At 36.3% G+C, this 19,816-nt stretch overlaps 1 protein-coding gene across 3 annotated transcripts in view; it reads left to right on the top strand.

Annotated features, from left to right (window-relative positions):
* The window catches only part of UNC80 (unc-80 homolog, NALCN channel complex subunit), a 228,118-nt gene that overhangs the window by 89,386 nt on the left and 118,916 nt on the right, over positions 1 to 19,816 (top strand). For all 3 annotated transcript variants that reach the window (XM_047871278.1, XM_047871276.1, XM_047871277.1), the window contains exons 23-26: positions 5,911 to 6,123; positions 9,453 to 9,588; positions 12,672 to 12,805; positions 19,340 to 19,505. In XM_047871278.1, coding sequence (XP_047727234.1) covers positions 5,911 to 6,123; positions 9,453 to 9,588; positions 12,672 to 12,805; positions 19,340 to 19,505 — 649 coding nt within the window. The remainder of the gene's footprint in view (positions 1 to 5,910; positions 6,124 to 9,452; positions 9,589 to 12,671; positions 12,806 to 19,339; positions 19,506 to 19,816) is intronic.

Here is a 19,816-nt window from a genome sequence, read left to right as displayed (position 1 = left end):
GTCTGGAAGAATTTTTTATTGTCACAACCTGGTGGTTGCTACTCGAATCTCGTGGGTAGATAACAAAAATGCTGACAAACATCTCCTAATACATAGTGCACCCTCCGTAAAGAAAGAATTATCTGGCCCAAATGGTGATAGTGCTAAAGTTGAGAACACTTGATCTAATCTGTCTTTTAATCTATACATTGAGTTTGAAATTTTGAGTACTACTTTTTATTTGTAGAAGTTTTATTTGATCCTTGTTTTAAAACTACCAGGTCAACTTTGATAACCTATTTCTTCATCATACATTTCAATATCCACATTAATCTTTAGATGTATCTGATACCATACAATTCCAATAACTCCTGTCTTTGTGAGTTTGATTCTATACTTTGTTGTTTCTGCTCTTACTCACGGTAGATTTTTAAATGTATTTGTTATGTGAACTTAACTTCTTGAGATTTTATCTGTGAGAATTCTTTAAGACCTGTATTAAAAGCAGTGTTATTTAGCAGATCAGCAATATCAGCATCATCTGTGCACATGTTTGAAATGCAAATTTTTGGGCCCTCAATATATCTCCTGAATCAGAATCTTTGGGATGGGACCAAAAAAAATCTATTTTTGTCTATATTCCCCAGTGACTCTTATTCACACTTAAGTCTGAATATTTGAGAAGTACTGATGTAAAATATTCCTCCAGAGAGGATTTCCATTTCCTTTCTCAGGCATGGAAGCAGCACTAACCTAAGATTATTTTTAAATGATCTTTTTAGTGGTCAAGGAGCATGGAAGTCATACCCATTCTAGTCCAAACATATACAAAAACGTGAGATTTTGATTAGGAGTTCTCATAAAATAATCTTTTTTGTTCTGTTTTTTGTTTGTTTGTTTATTTCTGTTTTACCCAGAGCCAGAGCCAAGTCTTTTCAGGCAAACCTACTTCTGCGGGGTAGATCTTTTTCTTATTCATTCACTGAACATAAGTCACACCTGGGATCTTGGCTTTATGTAGGAATGAATGAACTGACCTCCCACTCTGCTTGGGCCCAGACATTTAACTCATGGCCCATTGAAAACCCAGGGTCTGGCCTCTCCACAGTCAGTAGAAACCCTCAGGGTAATTATTCCTGTGCTTGCTCTCACCCCTTTCTTTCCCCCACCCAAAATAATACTTTCTTGTAATTTCTTCTCTCCAGCAGTCTATTATCTCATGTTAGAAACAAAAGAAAGACAAAATGAAAACTTTGGGGGATATTTTATCCAGTATTTTTAGAAGTCTAAACCAAAGGAAGTTTGTTTCTACACGTAATCCATCAGATTGTCAGAAACAGAAGACTTTATTTAGTTTTTATAATACCCAAAATTTTAGTGTGATATGAGTAACTGTTAAAATGACTAGCCATCTAGACCATGTACTAAAATATAATGCCTGCCTCGAGCCTGATAACCAAATGATTTCAGTTGCCCACAGCTACTGTGGAAATGAGCAAGGGCAGAGACAGCCTGTCAGTTACTTACTGATCTCAGTCAGGCAGAGAATTCAATATAGGCTAAGTAATAAATACTGACTCACAAGCACATATCCTCTAGCAAACGAGGTTCCAATGCACATTAGGACCCACAATAACTGCTTATTCCCATTGGTTTTAAATAAATAGGTACCCTATGCCAGCAAGAGCTTTATATTTTATTGTAAGGCAATAAAAATATTATGTAACTCCCCAGGGGCCAACATAAAATATTCAGTCTTTTAAAACAGTTAGTTCCTGTCCAGTGTTTTTTATATGAGTTTTCAGAATCAGTTAGGTTTCTTCTCACATAATAAGTTTAGATATAGTCCTTCAGGGAAAGAAATGTATTGCAATTATAACCTTCAATTAACCATCGTATCTTGGTAACAATATTTTCTAAGTCCCCAGGCAAAATAAAGCACAGCTGCTTGAATTAGTGTTCCAATTCTCTCCTTCACTTTCATAAAGGAAACATTCAATATACATAATGATCTTATAAAATGCAGGAAAAGTGACAAAGGAAGTCAAGGAGAAGCAGCCAACCCTTGAAGTTTTCTAGTCATAGAATGTTAGAGAAATCCGTGCTGCATAATGACATTCTTATGACATTTTGTAGCTCTAACTAAATAGCTTTGTAGTCATTGCAGAGAATACCTTATATAAGAGTGAACCATGTGAAATTGTTAGTATTCAACTATTTTTGACCTTCAAACTTATAAATTCCATAAGATTTCACTGAATATTTAAGGTTAATCTAATCTTCCCAGTTAAAATTGGTTCCTGCCTTGTCTAGGACTATAAGGTTATGCAACAATTGAATTGAAGCTACTCTTTGGCATTACAAAACATAAAAAGGTAATCTAGCAGACATGCTAATAAGACAAAAATTTAAATACGCCTACTTTTCTTTCAGGACCACCAGTAAAAATTCTCTGTGGTATACCAATGGTATCAAATTTTGTTTAGATGTTCACTTTTGACTATGCTCTGATACTCTGTGGTTTTCATCCATGCAGCGTTCTTCTGATTCATTTTTCTCCATTTGTGCTGTTGTTCTGTGTGATGTGAGTCCATCCCTATCCATTCTGTCATGTCTCCATTTTTTGCTGCTTCTTCAGATTGCGCTGAACTGTAAGAGGTAAGCTCCATCAAAAAGAGGAAAAATTGACTCTTCTCTATGTCCAGGAAGAATTCTTTTTGTCCAAGGTATTCTAGAACTCTGCCCCTAAAATCAATACTTTCTAAACTATACTCTGAAAGGAATTTATAAGGAAAATAATTCCCTATAGCCACACCCCACCTAAAATGCCTTGAAAGCTCTTTCATACACATTGTGAAGTCAGTACTTAATGCTATGTATCTTCTACCAGGATGCACAGTAGAGTCCTTAGCTTTGTAGAGTCCTCAACAACTTCCTCAATTGTCTGTATAGTAAGATATATACTACAATACCCTCAGAAAGTGGTACTATTCAGTGTCATCTTGACTATAGTATTTCAAGTCTGCTTTCATCCACCAGGTTGATGAGGATTATAATAAAAAGGCAATGTTTGAGTTACTCTATGTCCTCATCCCTTAATGCAGATAGTGACATTTCCAAAAGTTACCTACTTTTACAGTTAACATGGATCAAATTCATCAAATAATAATCAACCCTCCTTTTCATGTTGTGCTGTATAGTTAATTGGAATTATTTTCATAATGATCTTGATTCCATTTCCAAACTTTAGATTAGGATTTCCTAGGGCTGATAACTGGTAATATCTGAGTTTTATTATAACTAGTTTTTGTGAACAGAAAATCAAAATTGCTTTTTATTCCAAATGCCCTGAGCTTTCTAAGCTTTCTTCTGAAGGAGGCAAGCCAATGTACATAGGAAAAACCACAAAGCACAATTTGGATTTTTCATTCATCTATTATTAATCTTTTCAGTGTCATCTAATAGTTAAGGGCAATAAAAAGATCCTCTGCCCCATATATTTGAGTTAGGCTAATTTTCCACCTTGGTAATTCTGTAGGAGCCAGGGTTTACAACATAATGCCACCCTAACAGTGGTTCTGTCTTCCTGTCATTAAGCAATGAATCCCATTGCTTTATATTGGGAATGTGTCAAAATTTGATGGGTTGACAACAAATTCACATGACTCACCTTGCCTTCCAGACTGCCATCCATTTTTACAAACAGATGTTCAAGCCTTTTCCAGACACAGATTAGCATATCTGAGATATGTAGTAAAATAAATATTTAATACAAGAAAAGAGCATAGACGTTTAATCTGTATGTTATGGTACCCCAATACTGATAGGTTTAACGCAGAAAATCATTTGACCCTCTCAATCTTGTCTTTCTATTCCTGTGACCTACTACCAAATCTTGGCACCAATGCAGTGGATGATAGATTTTCATCATTAGTGTCCACTTTTTTTTTAATGATAGGTTCTCACCATTAATGTTCATCTGGTACTCTACCTTTCTGCATAGGTTAACTTTGCATGTAGTATCGATGCATCATATGCTTTGTGATATTAAGTTCCTACATAAATATATTTCTTATCAGAACTCTTGATGGCTTCCTTTAAGTTGTGGACAATGAGAAAATGCTTAAAGGGCTAACTTACTAGAATCATTCAGTGTGTTTGAGATACTGTGGTATTCAAAGAATGAAGTAACCAACTCTGCCTAAGAGGAGAAACATTAAGGAAGGCTTCTTAGAGGAAGTAACTAAACTTATTAGTAAAAGTGGGAATTTACAAGATGGGAAAAAGGCTTAACAGCTCCACAAATCATGGAAACAACATGTGAAAAGGTGTAAGATGTCATATTTAAGGGACTGTAACCTGTTCGATATAGTTAGACCATAGAGTACTTGATACAGAGATAGAAAGGGAGATGAACCGGATAACAAAGGTTGAGTATCTTTATTCGTGTTATGATTGAGATGGATGGAGCCAATAATAAATTTTAAATAGGAAAATGATATGATCATATATTTGTGTTTTAGAGAGTAACGTTACATGACTTTAATGCCCCATTTAAAAAAAAAATGACTTTCTCCACACATTCTAGAAATCATCTTTGTCAAGATTTATCTGTGTATATATTAAGACAATGCAGGTACCAAAGAGGAACTAGCAACAATTTGTACATTAGAAAGGCCTGGTATTGAATCCTGTGTTCACCTCTTCCCAGCTGTATGATCGTAGAAAAATTATGCCTCATTTTTAAAAACATTGAAATGAGGATATTATTTCTAGTCTAGAGGTTTGTTATTACTATTCAGAATGACGACTCATAAAAGCTAATCAACATGTAATTGATACTCTCTATATATTAGCCCCTATTTTAATATTGTGGATTAATGAATCATTAAGAATATTATTGTTTGAAATGTTGAAAAGTGTTGGTTACTAATCAGCTTATGGCTATTAGGTAACTCTGAGTTGATGGCCAGTATTGTGATGTATTTTTTTTCAAACTGGCTCAAGTTAAATATACACATTGTTGATGTATGTACTTTTTGTTACCTGTTGACCTTCTATGGGAATGTTCCTTTATTTATTTATTTATTTATTTATTTAATTTATTTATTTATTTTAGCTTGTGAAGATTTCAGTAGGTAGATGATCCTTACTAGTTTCTTGGTATTAACTGAAAGTTGTTTCTTCTTTTCTTTTTTTTTTTAAGCACATCTTGACATGACAAGATGGAACCATATTTCTCTTTTTTTGAATAAATGCTCTGTTTTCATAATTTCCTCTTTGTCAAACATTTTCAATTGAAACCATGCCCATTTAAGCAGAATTTTATCTGTTATTCATCACAAAGTAAGGGGGACAAAAGACTAACTCAACAAAATCTAACAAGCACTTCCTTTTCTTACTAGCCAAAATGCGCAGGAACGGTTGTACTTCTTTGGAGTGTGTGGATGGTCATAGATAACATTATTGTTGGAACAAGATCACTATTGACTCCCTTGATTAACATAAGACTAGTTCTAGAAATTGAATATTTGTTTGCCTTGGGTTAAAATTTTAGGTTTAACAAAAGCTTCATATTAAAAAACTCCTTTGAACATTATCTCACTGTCCTATGCAAATCCCAGCTGCCTCTTAAATATGCAATGATAAAGTCATAAAATTACTTGAGATTCTTCAAAAGGGGAAAGCTAAACACAGAAATCTACTTAAAATGTCTAATTCTTCAGTATGCAAATTTGCCTTCAAAGATTCATTTTCCAGAATTCCCACTACTGTTAACCATGCTACTACCAGTCTGCACTCTGGGAAATATGACTAACCTAAATCAAGACATGGAGACTAAAATAAACTAAGAGTACTTAGTAATTCCCTTTAAGGTCGGCCTATTGCTCATTAATCCGACATCATTCTTTCCTCCACAACCGTCCTCAGGAAGCTCCTGTGGTAGCCAGAGCAGCTCTGTTTCTGGAATGTGCCCGTTTTGTTCACCGCTGCAACCGCGGCAACTGGCCAGAGTGGATGAAAGGGCATCACGTGAATATCACGAAGAAAGGCCTTTCCAGGGGACGCTCTCCCATTGTGGGCAACAAACGGAACCAGAAGCTACAGTGGAATGCTGCCAAGCTCTTCTACCAATGGGGAGACGTGAGCTTACGATTTTCTTATATAAAAATTCAGGTGCTTGGGTGAAGTGAAGAAGTTCTATGTGTTTGTTTGTTTGTTTGTTTGTTTGTTTGTTTGTGAGACAATTTATTGAGTATCTGTTATGTACCATGCACTGAAAAAAAACATTTTAGGGGAAGATAAACTTAATTCATTTAATGTTCTCAATAAATCTATGAAGTTAGACATTATTTCCTGTCTCCTTCCTTGGTCCCCTGCCTCCTTCCCCCCTATAAATATAGACATTCCCAGAATTTATTATAGTTTTTTCCTGCATAACCTCCCCCAGGAGTACATTTATTCCTGTATTTTTAACTGTAACCTATATCCCAGTAGCATAGACTTCTCTATCCATAGCACTGTTCAGATCCCAGGCCAGCATTACCAACTGTACTCTGGAAGCATTCACTCAATACCCTGAAACACAATCTGACCAAAATAAAACTCTTCTTCCAATATAAATACACCCTCATCTGCAACCTTTCCTGAACTTTCTATTCTTATAAATGGTAACACCATTTATCTAAGATGACAGCCTTTGAACATATTCCATCCTTCCTTCCCTTATTGATTCCACCTCTTCCATGTCACTGATGTCCTTTTAGGTCACATCTTTGTTCTTTTTCATCTGGATGGCTAAAATATTTTCTGATTTGGTCTTCTTCCCACAATCTCCCCTCATCTGACCCATTCTACACACTGCCAACAAAATGATCTCCAAATGGCAGAGCCCATCTGAAAGCAGAACATTCATACTTATCTCCCGGCTTCCAGATTTACCCTCTCTAATTCATTCTCCAAACTGCTCTCACAGTGATTAGGCTAAAATGCAAATCAGATTGTGTTTCTTACCAACTTACAATGCTTCAGTGGCCTTCCTTTTCCCTTGGGATAAAACCCAAATTGCTTAGCCTGACATCACTGCTCTCTCCACAGCCTTTATTCAAACTACAGCAAGATTATGGATGATGAAGTCAAATGACCTAATGTATCTAAAAGAACATTTATCTCAATCCTTTGTGTCTAATAGGTGTTCAGTAATAATAAGTTATTACATTAATTTCTGAAAGCAGGATACACGGTTTGTGCATTTCTAGGCAGTTAACACAGAGTCTCTCAAAAGAGTAAGGGTTCTCCCCCATTCACACATTGCCTTTCACCATTCTTCAGAATACAAAATGAGGTTCAGCTTCAAGAACTATAGATCTAGGCCCAGTCTACCCTCCCAGCCTTCCTGCACATGTTTCTCTCTCACAAAATTGTGCTTCAGCCAGGTGGCTTACTTGTCAGTCTCTGAACAGATCCGTGCACTTCCTTGACAGATCTTTTGGAACTCCCTACCTGGAGTATCCACTCCTCTTCTTCTCCATTAGCCCAAACACCAATTCTTCAACATCCACAGCAATCTACAGAAAAGAGACACTGTATGATTCTCTGAACTGAATCTAATCTGTCCATCTCCTGAACTAATAAAATACTTTTTGTCTCTTTCATCAGTTAATGTGTCATTTTAATGTGTTGTTGCCTCCCCCAGGAGACTGTAAGCTCCTTGAGGGGAAGAGCAAAAGACAGATACCCTATGCTTGGATCTCAGACCATGGCTTGCTGAACAACCTTCAGCAAGTCTTTCAACCTCCCTCACCTTCCCAGTTGCCAAACAGTGACCCTTCTAGATGAAGGCTTGTAATCTACTAGGGCACATTCAGCAAAGATACTGGCATACTGTAACAATTTATTCAACTCTAGGTGTTATTTACTACCTAACAAATTACCTCACTTAATAAATATTTGATGAAAAAAAAAAAAGGAACAAACCTATCCCTAAGGCATTTTTCTAGCCTTGGAAGAGACAAAGAGCTCTAAATTATTATCTAGACATTTAGTGTTATCCAAGGCAAGTTCATTTTCTGAGCAAATCTTTAAGCTTTCTGAATTGTGGATTTAACTTAAATTGTTTAGTGTCAACATCCTGGAAAGATCCATGTAGATTTTTCCCCCTTTGAATTTCACCATTAAGTTTGTTGGCTCCATTCCAGACTCATAATTGCATGTCTCCTTCTTTAGAGAGGATCTCCAAATAGTGGCATCAGGACAAGGCTTTTTGTTGAGGTAGTGGTTTTTATTTTTAATGTTTTTCTTTGTTTGCTTAAAACTTCTCAGGTTAGTGACTAAACTTTTAGGATGCCATGACACCTTTTTACAATGCTTTCCTTCTCATTGATATAGTTTTTGTTACTTGTCACTTAATTCCAGAGTTTAAGGAGAGCTTTTTCTTTCCAGATAGTCAAGACATTCAAACGACTTGCGTTTTTATTTAAAGAGTTTTGGACGTATCCTCATCAATTTGTAGTACTTTGTCTAATTTCTTGCATGCCCAGAATTTAGCAACCTTTCTGAATATTTGAAAGAAGTAATACCAGAAGGAAGAAGAAAATTAGTTGGAATTTATACCTATGAATGCATAGACTGTCAAACCCCAAGTTCAGTGCTCATTTTAGCTTTTGACTCTCCTTCCTAAGCACGTGTCTTTTATTGTACACAGTATGTAATTGGAACATAAAAAGAATTAGATAGAGGTGGTGTATTTTGTCTCTTCTTGTGGAAAATTCCTTTTGGCAAATCAGACAATAGTGCATGATGATTCAGAAGAACAGATAGCAGGTATTGGTTCCATGTTGATGTTGGATACTCTACCAAAGGAATAGTTAGTGTCTCTTACTCATTCATAGACTATCATGGAGTGGGAGAACAAAGTCTATAAAAAAGACATTACTTTGTACATAATGCCAGATATAAATAAAATTGCTGTACTAGAATTCTTGCCAACCTCCAAACTCATTAGCATGGCAGTGACATTCTCATAAAATAGCATAATCAGAAGCACTCTGAGGAACTGAGAGTTCTTATTTTTTTACTACAACAAAATCCTCCATTAAAAACAACTTTGCACTCCCTTGTATGAGACCTATGAAATAAATGTCCTTCAAGTAAGTGGAAATATATTCAGAAAAAAAAATTTGTATGAGAATGCAAAGGTTTTGTTCCAGTTCCTACAAGTCTTCAGACTAAATGACCTTGGAGATAGTGTCAATGCCATCCACCCCTGGGTTTCTACATAAAGAAACGTGGTGAGTACAGCACATTGGCATATAGAGGAGGCTTATGTATCAGTGTCAATCTCTTTGTTTAATATGCCCTACTAGATGATATATACCTTCCCATTAACAGTTGCTTATGGCCTCTGTAATGTGAAAGCCTATTTTTCAGTCTGACATGCTTTGTGCTGTTTCACTCTTTTTCTCCCATGCTAGGCAATTGGCATCCGGTTGAATGAGCTGTGCCATGGGGAAAGTGAAAGCCCCGCCAACCTTCTGGGTCTCATTTATGATGAGGAAACCAAGAGGAGACTGAGAAAGGAGGATGAGGAGGAAGACTTTTTAGATGACAGTAAGGAGACTCCCTTTACTACAAGAACCCCTGCTTGTAAGAATCTTTGCTTTAGGAGCACTTAATATTTCTCTTTCCTCTTTCATATTCTTACCACCTTCCCATGTCTCCCCACTGCTCCTTTTCCCTGATTCCCTGTGCATGGATGTAACGCATGTGCATAAAGCCACACAAAGAGAGGGCAAGAACCAAAAAGAGAAGACCATAGACAGACACAAGGAGTTGCAGCCAATACAGAACATCCAATGCTTTGTAGTCTGTGACTCTTACTATTATACAAAGGTTAGTATTAGGCCTCTCTGAGAAAATATAGTTGTGGAAAATTACTGACCCAGAAGAGGTTCACTCAGGTTTTGCATTTTGTTATTGCTCTTGGAGATTAAAAAAAAAATGGACCAAATAAAATTGAACATGAAATGCTTCCCAAATCATTAAAATAGTGAATTATTTGATTATAGTTTTTAACATGAATTTGAAATATTAAACAATTCAGATTTTTAGAAGTGTGAATGTCTGCTGTACTGTACTTCGTTGTTCAAATTAGAAGTGAGTCCCACCATAGACAAAGAGATTCCTGTACACTCCTCTTCAACACCATTTTGTGCATACGTGTGTTGTATACCATACAAGCTTGTTGTGTATGTGTACTACTACCTAAATAAAATTCCTAAATGGTTATGGAATTGGTGACATTATCTGATGAAGACAATAATACCTCTTCCTCTTGCCTTTCCTCAGTGGTTTGAAATTCAGACTCCCTGATTATATGTTAAAGACTGTTGTCAGTTAAGCAATGCCAAGATGACTTCATCTTTCTAGTCTTAAAGTGTAAAAGGATGGCTGGGTGTAATATTGAGCATAATTAAATAATAATCAAAGAAAATTTATTGTCTTCTTTTCCACTTTCATACCAATGATTTTTTTTTGCAATTTTTTTCATCATTTTGCACTTTCTCATCCTTTATCACATCAGAGCAAATTTTCTTGACTTAGCTGCTAACAAAATACCAAATTCTGATATCAGTATTTCAGCCTACCAAGTGAACATTGGCCCCCAAAGATTCCCTCAAGTTCACAGGAGTCTAGACTATCCTAGAATGCCTTTGGATAATTGAATGGAGAATAGAATTGGGTCTGGCCTTAAGACCACTTGAGGACTATCCAGCAATCACAGAACCTAGTGAAGACCCACCAGAAGACATCTCCAAACTGCCCTGGATCTCCTAAGCATCCTTCAGAACACAGATGAGCTAAAGCACCATTAGATGGATACATCCTCACAGCCCAAAATGAGCTTTAATCTCCATGAGACCACATAAGTGTCGTTTACCAGTATGTTATGCCTGGTACTTGGGTTTTTGATGAGAGCATGTAGGACTCAATCATTGTTCATTTTAACAAAACATTTCAGATGATAGTTGCAAGAGAGCTTCGACTAAGACCAAGTTCACTGTTTACAGGATTGACAAGAAGAATCTGGGTGATAATCTCAGGACAAGATCCAGAAGTTTATACTGAATATGTAGTGTTCGATCATTTTTTAAAAACTATTGCACATCCAAACAATTTAGTCTAGGCTTATGTAGCCTCCATTGAAGAGAAGATTGAAATGTCTGGTTTAGTTCTGCTTTCTTGTCAGTACATAGCTCATCTTGCACTTAAAAGGTAATTATGGCTCGAGTACCTGGGTGGCTCAGTCATTAAGTGTCTGACTCTTGACCTTGTCTCAGGTCATGAGCTCATGGTTTGTGAGATCAAGCCCCGTGTCAGACTCTGTGCGGATAGCATGAGCCTGCTTGGGATTCTCTTTCTCCCTCTCTCTCTGCCCCTCTTCTACTAGCCCACATGCACTCTCCCTCTCTCACAAAATAAATAAATAAACTTAAAAAAATTAGTAAGCAAAATAAAAGATAATTATGGCTCCAGAAAATATCCATCTAGAAATTCCAGAGGACTTTGTCTCTTCCATTCTTAACAAGAGGCAGTGTCTCCAGCCACATACTATCTCTGGAGAAAAAGTAATGGTTTTCATGAGGAAATCACATATCTTCAGAAAGAATATCATTTCCACCCTCTCTCAGCTAAGCCATAATATATACATGCTATTCAATTAAAAAGCCTAATACTCAGGAAATCTTTTAGAAAGATATTTAGGAATATTGATCTGTAGTTGTGATTGCTTGATGCCTTGATTCAAATAGATAACTATTTTCTTTCTTTTATGAGAGGGAGAACTTGACATTACTTTGGTCTTCTTTTCTGAATGTTGATAAATAATCAGTATATTTCTGTAGGATTAGTGACGACATGTATCTGAGAACCAATCCTAAGAATCTTAAAAATCTGTATGGTGTCACCTTGGCCATTATCTGCCTCTATAGTAAAATCCATTGTTAGATCTATGATGGAGGCAACATTTTACTCATCCAAAGACTGATATTCTTCAGAATAAAAGAGAATATTTTTATACTTCTAGTGTAGCTATGCTTTAATATGATAGGCCAATTTGTATAAAGTGTATGATACAAGTGACCAAGTATGTCTTGTCTATGCTGCAGAAACACATCTGGGCTAAATTGGAAGCAACATCACTGCCCTCAAGATAGATGTCTCTCACAAAATAAGGTGGTGAGATTTGTGTAGTCCCAAAAGTAGTTCACTGCCCTGTACGCAGTCTAAATCTGACTAAATTAGCAATGTGAAAATCTTGCAAGACTGTTTTCCATTTGTTTTTGTTAAAAGGCTTTCTAGTTTAGTGGACTGTGTTATGTTATGCTATGAGTCTTAAGGAAAATAATTTAGTTCATATTGATTGATATCTTAATACTAAACAATACTAATTATAGAATTACAAAATGGAGGAAGAGAGAGGTATATGGTAATGCATAGATCATGCTAAAAGGAATAGGTAAATTGAACATGTATAGGTAACATTCTCATATGCAATTTCATTTTGGACATGTATAGGTGACATTCTCATTTGCAATTTGATTTTACACATGTGTAGCTTTGTCCATCAAACCGTGCCTCTGTGTATGTTTTATTGATTTGTTTATTTAGGAAGGAACTCTTTCATTCCATAGGTACTGTGAACCCTTCTAAATGTGGCTGCCCCTTTGCCTTGAAGATGGCGGCGTGCCAGCTTCTCCTGGAGATTACCACCTTCCTTCGAGAAACCTTTTCTTGCCTGCCCAGACCACGCACTGAGCCTCTGGTGGTAAGTCAAGCATGTGTGTTAATAATCAGGTTACTTGGAGAGGCCAGACATGTGGCTAGGTTTTGAGTAACCACAATTTCCTCAAATGCTCGATGGCCAAATGTATCATATAACTTAAAAATTCAACCAAGGGATTTTCATATATAAAAAGAAAAAAATCTTTTTTTCTACTACAAAAAATAAGGGTAATAACTCTGAAATTGACCTTGAAATCACTGAAGATAACACCACTGGGTCCAACATTGTACTGATCACTGTCAGTTATGCTGGGAATGTCTAATACAAGAAGAGGCTATAAAGCAACAAAAGCATTCCTTTGAGGCTGTAGAGACTGCATCTGGAAGACACAGGGTCTACGGAAATGGAATGTGTTTTCCAAACTGGAATCGTGAGTGGGCTTATAAAGGCAAAAACCACAAGGTTACAAAACTTGTTTTAAAAGACGTAATGATTGGTGCTGGCCGAGTTGAAGCTATCTACCATAGGATTGGCTATTTAGCTAACAGGTGTTATATTATCTCTATTTTAATCCAAAGGAGAAGGGTGTGTACCAGGAGGTGGTGGAGTTGCAGTTGACAAATGGCAATTGACAAAAGTAAAAACTTCATGGTGTTATGGAGACTAAAACAGAACACATACACAGGGCTTACTTCCTCAATATCCTCTGTCCTCTATTTTGAGTGACTGTCTTAGCAATGCTTACTTCATTTTGAATCTTCTTTCACAAGACTTTAAGTTCCTTTACTCTGCAAACTATGAGGAGTTTTATGACCAGCATTCTCCAGAAATCACTGGCAGAATCTTTCTGTCATAAAAATCTAACTGCTCATAAATCCTTGTAGAAATGTGCTTCCAATGAGTTTTCTCATTTAAGTTATGGGGAAAAAATTTTATTTAAGTATTTAGCACGTAGACATCTCTAAACATACACTTTTATTACTACAGTACTTCTTATGGATCTGGATGGGCAGAAGAAGACTGTACACACACACGCACACACACACACATGCACGCGTGCACACGCATACCCACATGCACACACATGCACACACATCACACTCCTGTACCGCTGGGGCCTGATTTGTTTAGCAGAGTATACCAACACTCTGCAAGGACCAGGAGTCTTCACAGAGTATGTGAGATGGGCACACGTCAGAGCCGATTTTCCTTGGCTCTTAATCCTCTAATAGGCACCAAGTTTCCAGTGGTTCTTTTATTACAGGCACCGCCCAGCCAGAGCTGAGAAACCAGACAAATTCTCTTATTTATTTATTTTTTTTACACAAGACTTAGACTACTCTACCAGAAAAATTGTTACACGATCCATGTGCTTCTACGTTAGCCAATTTTACACTCCACCGGCAGTCCTGCTTTTTTGACCAGACTCGGCATGAACAAGGCCATACCCCAATCCCTGGGAGAAAACAAAAGAATCCATGCTATTATCCCTGAGCACTGCCTCTACCTCTGGTTCTCCAATGTCTGGAAGACCTGTTTCCTCACACTCGGAAACATAAAATGGATATTTTTACATTGGAAACATTTATGGGTAAAAGGTATGTTTTCAACAGAAACATACCAGCATTGGACTGCAAAACTACATTATCTGAATGTCAGAAAGGGACGTTTACTGCCCTGATTTCATTTCCTATTAACCTGGGCCTTTAATTTTCTGAATGTCACCTCGACTATTATATTGAGACTACTCTATAAAATCAAATCAAGGCCAGCACATGTGCTTGAAGCCAAGTGGGATGAAATATGTGATCTGTAAGGCCTCTACTGGTGTTATTTTTTCAACATTCTAATTATACTGAAGCCTTCATAAAAGCATGGTGATACATCTACTTTTCATTTTTCACATTTTTTTTGGTCCCCATTTAGATCCATTGTGATTTTTGAAAATAAGAATCTTAAAGTCTTACTCAGTTATTTTTGTTCTCCCTTTCAACTCCACAAAGCTATAGTTTAGTGTCCCTTGTCATTATAACAAGTTTCATTTTTAAAAAGTCAACCAGATCTGTTAAAAATTACTGTATAACCAACTGGCAGACTAGTAGAAAATGGCAAGAAATTAAGCTAAATGATCCTTTGGTCATTCAGTCAATGAGAGGAAGGTTTTCACTGCTATATCACCCTGAACAAGGTCTCAGGGATCTTTTATTCAATATACTAGGACTTTCATTGTCAAAGGTAGACTTATGTATTATGTTGAGATGTGACCTTTATAAAATAAATGGGAAGAAGATTTTTCTCCTGTTTAATCTAACAATAGTTGATGGTAAACAAAAAGAAAAAACACCCTTCAAGTTACCTTCCAACCTACTATAAGGAAACCAGTATGATAAAACTGTTTTACCAACACAGAAGCTGTTAAAAATTAAATTATTAATTAAAATTAAATTATTAAATAAAATTAAAATATTATTTTAGCAAAATGCCTCTGGCAAGAGTATTTATGGATCTTCAGATTTTTTTTAATTCAGTAACATTTTTAATAATGTAAAAAAAACAACCACCCTAATATATGAAATAATAAAAGTATAAGGTAGTAAAATAATCACATGAGATGCTATGGATATTCTAGAATCTGAGGATTGAGAATGGAAGAAAATCAGGGACATAAACTTTCTATCAAGAAAAAAAGTTTTTTCTGGGAACGCAAGCTGGTGCAGCCACTCTGGAAAACAGTATGGAGGTTCCTCAAAAACCTAAAAATAGAACTACCCTACAACCCAGCAATTGCACTACTAGGCATTTATCCATGGGATACAGGTGTGTTGTTTCAAAGGGACACATGCACCCCCATGTTTATAGCAGCATTATCAACAATAGCCAAAGTATGGAAAGAGCCCAAATGTCCATCGATGGATGAATGGATAAAGCAGATGTGGTATATATATACAATGGAGTATTACCCGGCAATCAAAAAGAATGAAATCTTGCCATTTGCAACTATGTGGATGGGACTGAAGGGTATTATGCTAAGTGAAATTAGTCAGTCAGAGAAAGACAAAAATCATATGACTTCACTCATATGAAAACTTTAAGAGACAAAACAGATGAACATAAGGGAAGGGAAACAAAAATAATATAAAAACAGAGAGGGGGACGAAACAGAAGAGACTCATAAATATGGAGAACAAACTGAGGGGTTGTGGGAGGGGGGATGGGCTAAATGGGTAAGGGACACTAAGGAATCTACTCCTGAAATCATTGTTGCATTATCTGCTAACTAATTTGGATGTAAAATTTTAAAAAATTAAAAATAAAGCAAGTTAAAAGAAAAAAAAAGAAAAAGAAAGAAAAAAGAAAAAAAGTCTTTTTGTCAGAAATTTCCATAAGACCCTTTCTTTTTTTTTTTTTAATTTTTTTTTAAACGTTTATTTATTTTTGAGACAGAGAGAGACAGAGCATGAATGGGGGAGGGTCAGAGAGAGAGAGGGAGACACAGAATCAGAAACAGCCTCCAGGCTCTGAGCTGTCAGCACAGAGCCCCACGCGGGGCTTGAACTCATGAACCGCGAGATCATGACCTGAGCGAAGTTGGACGCTTAACAGACTGAGCCACCCAGGCGCCCCATAAGACCCTTTCTAAAATGGATGGGATTTTCGTGCAAAATATCGGTTTGAAGAAGTCCTAGTTATACCCAAATTGTTGGGAGAGTAATCAAAAGAATCTGAAGTACAAATAATTAAAATAAAAGTTAATTAGTTTATCCACAGTTGTTTCTTGGAGAGGGTCAGGAAATCCCAGGAGGCCACTCACTGGATTGGTGGGGGCATAGAGGTGAAAGAAAAGGCAAAATGACATCAAAAGATTTTAAAAATTATTAAAATACGTTTTTACCAACTTAATTTTTTCTCAGATCCCTAGATACAATTTAAATAATGGGTTTTTTGTTTTTTTTAAGAGCTTCTGGTAGCATTTTTATTCATTGTTTCATAAGCCATACTAACAAATAATGTTTTTAAAAAAGAAAAAGAAAAAATAGCTTTGTTACAAGATTTATAATCAAAATAGCATAATAATCAAGTTTTTCTAAATGTTAATTTTCAAACAATATTGAGAACAATAAAGAAATCATTTTTGAATAGAGAATTTTGTTTGTAAAACTGCTGGTCTATTCAAATGTTTACCAACTGAATTAGTGAAACCAATAACCACTGGCCAAGCAACATGAATTAAAACAAGTAATTCTCCTCCAACGGATAGATGAGTCCACCATAATAAAGTAAAAAGCAGTAAGGAAGTCTCTTGTCTACACTCATTCATTAGAGAAAGCAACATATTGGATGCTTTTATGCAAGATTTTGCTAGAGGCTATGCCAAATGTGCTGATGGAATTTAACAAATTGGGTTATGAAAAATATACTGCTGGATTCGAAATGTTCCTAAAGTTAAAAAATCAGAAGCAAAACACAATTCACATATACCAAGGCTAACTGATGGTTGTTTATTGAGAATAAGACTATGAACAAGGTGGTGTGATAGTTACAGGAAAGGGAATAGGGAGGTTACAGAGGTAATTATATTGAAACAGGAGAGCCAACATATAAGAAATTATTTCCCGGCCACAAAGAGTGGCCATGAAAAGGGGGCAGAAGGGCCATGGTTTGCCATAGAAGGGGCTGGAAAGACCTGAAGAACATTTCTATAAGAGGTCACATTTGAATGTAGCTTTGAAAGATAGATGGGATTTTGACAAATGGATAAAAGAAGAAATTGGGACTGCTTTTGAGAATCAGAGTTTTTACATTACTTTTTGTCCCAAGTAAGAAATTTATCTAATTAAGTTTGGCTAACAAAATTGAAAATATATTAGGTTTTCTACTTGTTTTCTAAAAGGGATTAATTTCAGGGAAGCAATTGTATTCCTAGAATATTTTTTGACAATGCTAAATAGATTCTATGTAGTTCCTTTATTTTTCTAGATGTGATGTAATTTTCTAGGTACCGAAATGTAACTTCTGTTCTTAATCAAAAGGAAAAGAAGAAACAACATGTAGAGTCTAAAGTTTCATTTATTAATAACAATTAAAATCATTAGATTTTAATTTTGGTGCAAACTAGTTTTTTTTTAATTTTTTTTTGTTTTCCATGTCTAGTTGAATCTGAGAACTTACATCGTATTTGGGGGGAAAATGCTCTATAGAAATAGCATTTTATATAGTTTTCCTTTATTAACTCCTCCGAGAGTGTTTTACAGCTAACAATTAAATATGATCTTCTGGTTGAATAAGTCTCCATTTACAGAACAGGTCAAATTTTCAATTGGGGGCCTCATTGACCAAGCTCCTACAAAATATTTTCCCTCCCCAAGGCTTACTTTAGGTTACCGGCTCACTCTGTTCACAAGCAGATAGTCATGGAACCCCTCTAATCCTGAGGTCCTTCTAGAAGAGAGTGAGAAATATCTCTAATGCCTGATAGTATTTTGAGACTCTGGCCCTCACGTATGAGATTTCTTAAGCCTGAAATGCCTTTTTCCATTTGTTTGCTGAGCCAACTTTAAGTCCTCAGGACAAAACTCCAACATCACCTCTTTATTCATTTTCTATTTCTGTAGAAATTTAGCTACTTAAAAAAGTGTAAACATTGTATCTTACATTTCTAGAAATCAGAAGACTCACACAGGTCTTACTGGGCTAGAGTCAAGGTGTTAAGAAAGCTGCATTCTTTTCTGGGACTCTAGAGAAGACTCTCTCCTTGCCTTTTTTCCATCTTCTTGGGCAACTCACATTGCTTGGTTCATGGTCCTTTTTTCCATCTTCAAAGCCAGTAATTTGGCATCTCTCTCACTCTTCTTCCATAGTTATATTCTCCTTTGACCACAGTCTGGAAAAGCTTTCTGCTTTTAAGGATTTGTGTGATTAGGCCAAGCCCGCTTAGCTAATTCAGGATAATTTCCCATCTCAAGATCTCTAACCTAAATCAGCATGCACAAAGTTCCTATTGCAATGTAAGGTAACATACTTACCTCTTCCAAGTGTTAAGGCATAGACATATGTGGGGGTCCATTATTCTGCCTCCAAATCTGATTTCTAAGTTCCTACTCACTCTCTCAGTCTAGGAATTTATCTTTTGTTTCACTTCTGAGTCTCTGTCTCAGGATTTTGAGTTCGTTTAGGGCAAGAACCATTTCTTATTTATCCCCCAGTACATAATACATTCATATTCAGTACACTCAGTGTATAATCATTTAATAAACACATGAATGCCAAAGATGTAGGCTAAACTGTGGACAAAGTGTTAGAAGGGGAGCAAGCTAATTCTAGATTTGGAACAAGGTCTGTGCTTTTTGAAGATAAAGTATGAAGAAAAGGGAAAAACTATGAGTTAGAGAAGTTTTTTTTTTTTTAATTCAAGAAATATGTCTATTGACCACAACCTGAAATTGGCATTAGATAAAGAAGAATTTGGCTCTGTACAAATTCAGCTGTGTGCAATTCAAAATGGAGGGAGGTTTACCACAAGACCAATGCAGCACTGAGGAGATGCCAGCATTCATGTACTCCTCACTAACATTGCAGGACTTAGAGAGCTGCAGACTTCGTTTGGATCCTGAGTTGGACCGGCACAGATATGAGAGGAAGATCAGCTTTGCTGGGGTCCTGGATGAAAATGAAGACTCAAAAGATTCCCTCCACAGTAGTAGCCACACCCTCAAATCAGATGCAGGTGCCGAGGAGAAGAAAGGTATGGAAAGCAAGAATTTTTTTCCTGTTTCAGTGTTTCTCATAGGATATTTGGCCTGGGGTCTAAACCACAGAATTGTGCACCCAAAGTCCAAAACTATTGTCTTCATACAGTACTGTGTCCACTTAATGAGGTAGGAAACCACGCTAGTTAGCAGCTGGACTCGACAGTCGGAGAAGTTCAGATTGTAATTCCAGCTCAGCAACTCTCCATATCCCTACCGATGCCACCAGGTAGTCATCAGATGAACCATTATTTCATGTACCAATAAGGAAGAAACAATACTTCCAATTCAGCCCTTATGCAATACT

This window comes from Prionailurus viverrinus, chromosome C1, assembly GCF_022837055.1.
Source record: "Prionailurus viverrinus isolate Anna chromosome C1, UM_Priviv_1.0, whole genome shotgun sequence".
NCBI lineage: Eukaryota > Metazoa > Chordata > Mammalia > Carnivora > Felidae > Prionailurus > Prionailurus viverrinus.
Note: the sequence above shows the minus strand (reverse complement) of the source record. Positions and strands in the feature narration are given on the sequence as shown.